At 49.3% G+C, this 1,210-nt stretch overlaps 1 protein-coding gene across 1 annotated transcript in view; it reads left to right on the top strand.

Annotated features, from left to right (window-relative positions):
• Positions 1 to 1,210, top strand: part of LOC102842883 (aflatoxin B1 aldehyde reductase member 2-like) — a 9,364-nt gene that overhangs the window by 4,050 nt on the left and 4,104 nt on the right. The window contains exon 4 of the mRNA XM_006866405.1: positions 219 to 348. Within this exon, the coding sequence (XP_006866467.1) occupies positions 219 to 348 (130 nt within the window). The remainder of the gene's footprint in view (positions 1 to 218; positions 349 to 1,210) is intronic.

A 1,210-nucleotide genomic window follows, 5' to 3' on the forward strand; every position in this document is an offset into this window, starting at 1 on the left:
GTTGGGTCAAATAAGGGCAGCTTTAGGTTAGCGCTGTAGATTTCCAGCAGTGTCTGTGGTGGAGAGTTGAGCATCCTTGGAGCTTCTGAGAACCCTTGCTAGAGGACACTGGGGCTTGCTAGAGGACACAGGGGCAGCTGCCCTGTTGGCTCTTTGGGTCTGGTCCCCATGGTGACCCCCAGGGTAGTGACCTCTGTCCTCCCCTCCCACCTGGGCAGCTTCTGGAAGGAGCACCACTTCAAGGCCATTGCCCTGGTGGAGAAGGCCCTGCAGACAGCTTATGGCTCCAGTGCCCCCAGCATGACCTCGGCTGCCCTGCGGTGGATGTACCACCACTCCCAGCTCCAGGTAAGCCAGCTGTCCCTGGGCATTTCACTTCTGGAGTAGAGAGGACTGTTGTTGTTGTTGAGTGCCGTCGAGTCGATTCCAACCCATAGCGACCCTGAATAGGGTTTACAAGGAGCAGCTGGTGAGCTTGAACCACCGACCTTGCAGTTCAAATGGCTTTGCAATCAGGCACATTATTAACCCACAGCGCCACAGCAGGACTCCAAGAGAGGGCAAGGTGACACAATTATTTGATACTTTCTAAGATTATTTCTTTCACCTGATATCTCCCCATTCTTTGGTGTGGTTCCTGCTGTTATTCAGTAAGTTACTAAAGTGGTGGGTTAGAGATACTTTCTCTTACATGCCCCTGTTAAGTATGGTTGGAGTCCTGGTGTGGCACTGTGGGCTAATGTGCTGGACTGTAAGGTCAGTTTGAATCACAATGTTGGTGGTTCAAGCTCACCAGCTGCTCCTCAGAAGCCCTGTACAGGGTCGCTATGGGTCGGAACCGACTTGACGGTACAAAACAACATGAAGTATGATTAGTGGGCAGTGGTAGAATTCTTGCCTTCCATGTAGGAGACCTGGGTTCAATTCCTGGCCATGATGAGTCTGTCAGAGGAGACTTGTGTGTTGCTATGATACTGAACCTGAATTTAGAGATCATCTGAAGAACAGATTTGATGCATTAAACACTAAAAGACCGAAGACCTGAAGAGCTGTGGGATGATATAAAGAACATCATACATGAAGAAAGCAAAAAGTCATTGAGAAGACAAGAGAGAAGGAAAAGGTCAAAATGGACGACAGAAGAGACACTGAAACTTGCTCTCCAGCGTAGAGATGCTAAAGCAAATGGAAGAAATGAGGAGGTCCAAGA

The sequence above is a fragment of the Chrysochloris asiatica genome, unplaced genomic scaffold, assembly GCF_000296735.1.
Source record: "Chrysochloris asiatica unplaced genomic scaffold, ChrAsi1.0 scaffold00090, whole genome shotgun sequence".
Classification (NCBI taxonomy): Eukaryota; Metazoa; Chordata; class Mammalia; order Afrosoricida; family Chrysochloridae; genus Chrysochloris; species Chrysochloris asiatica.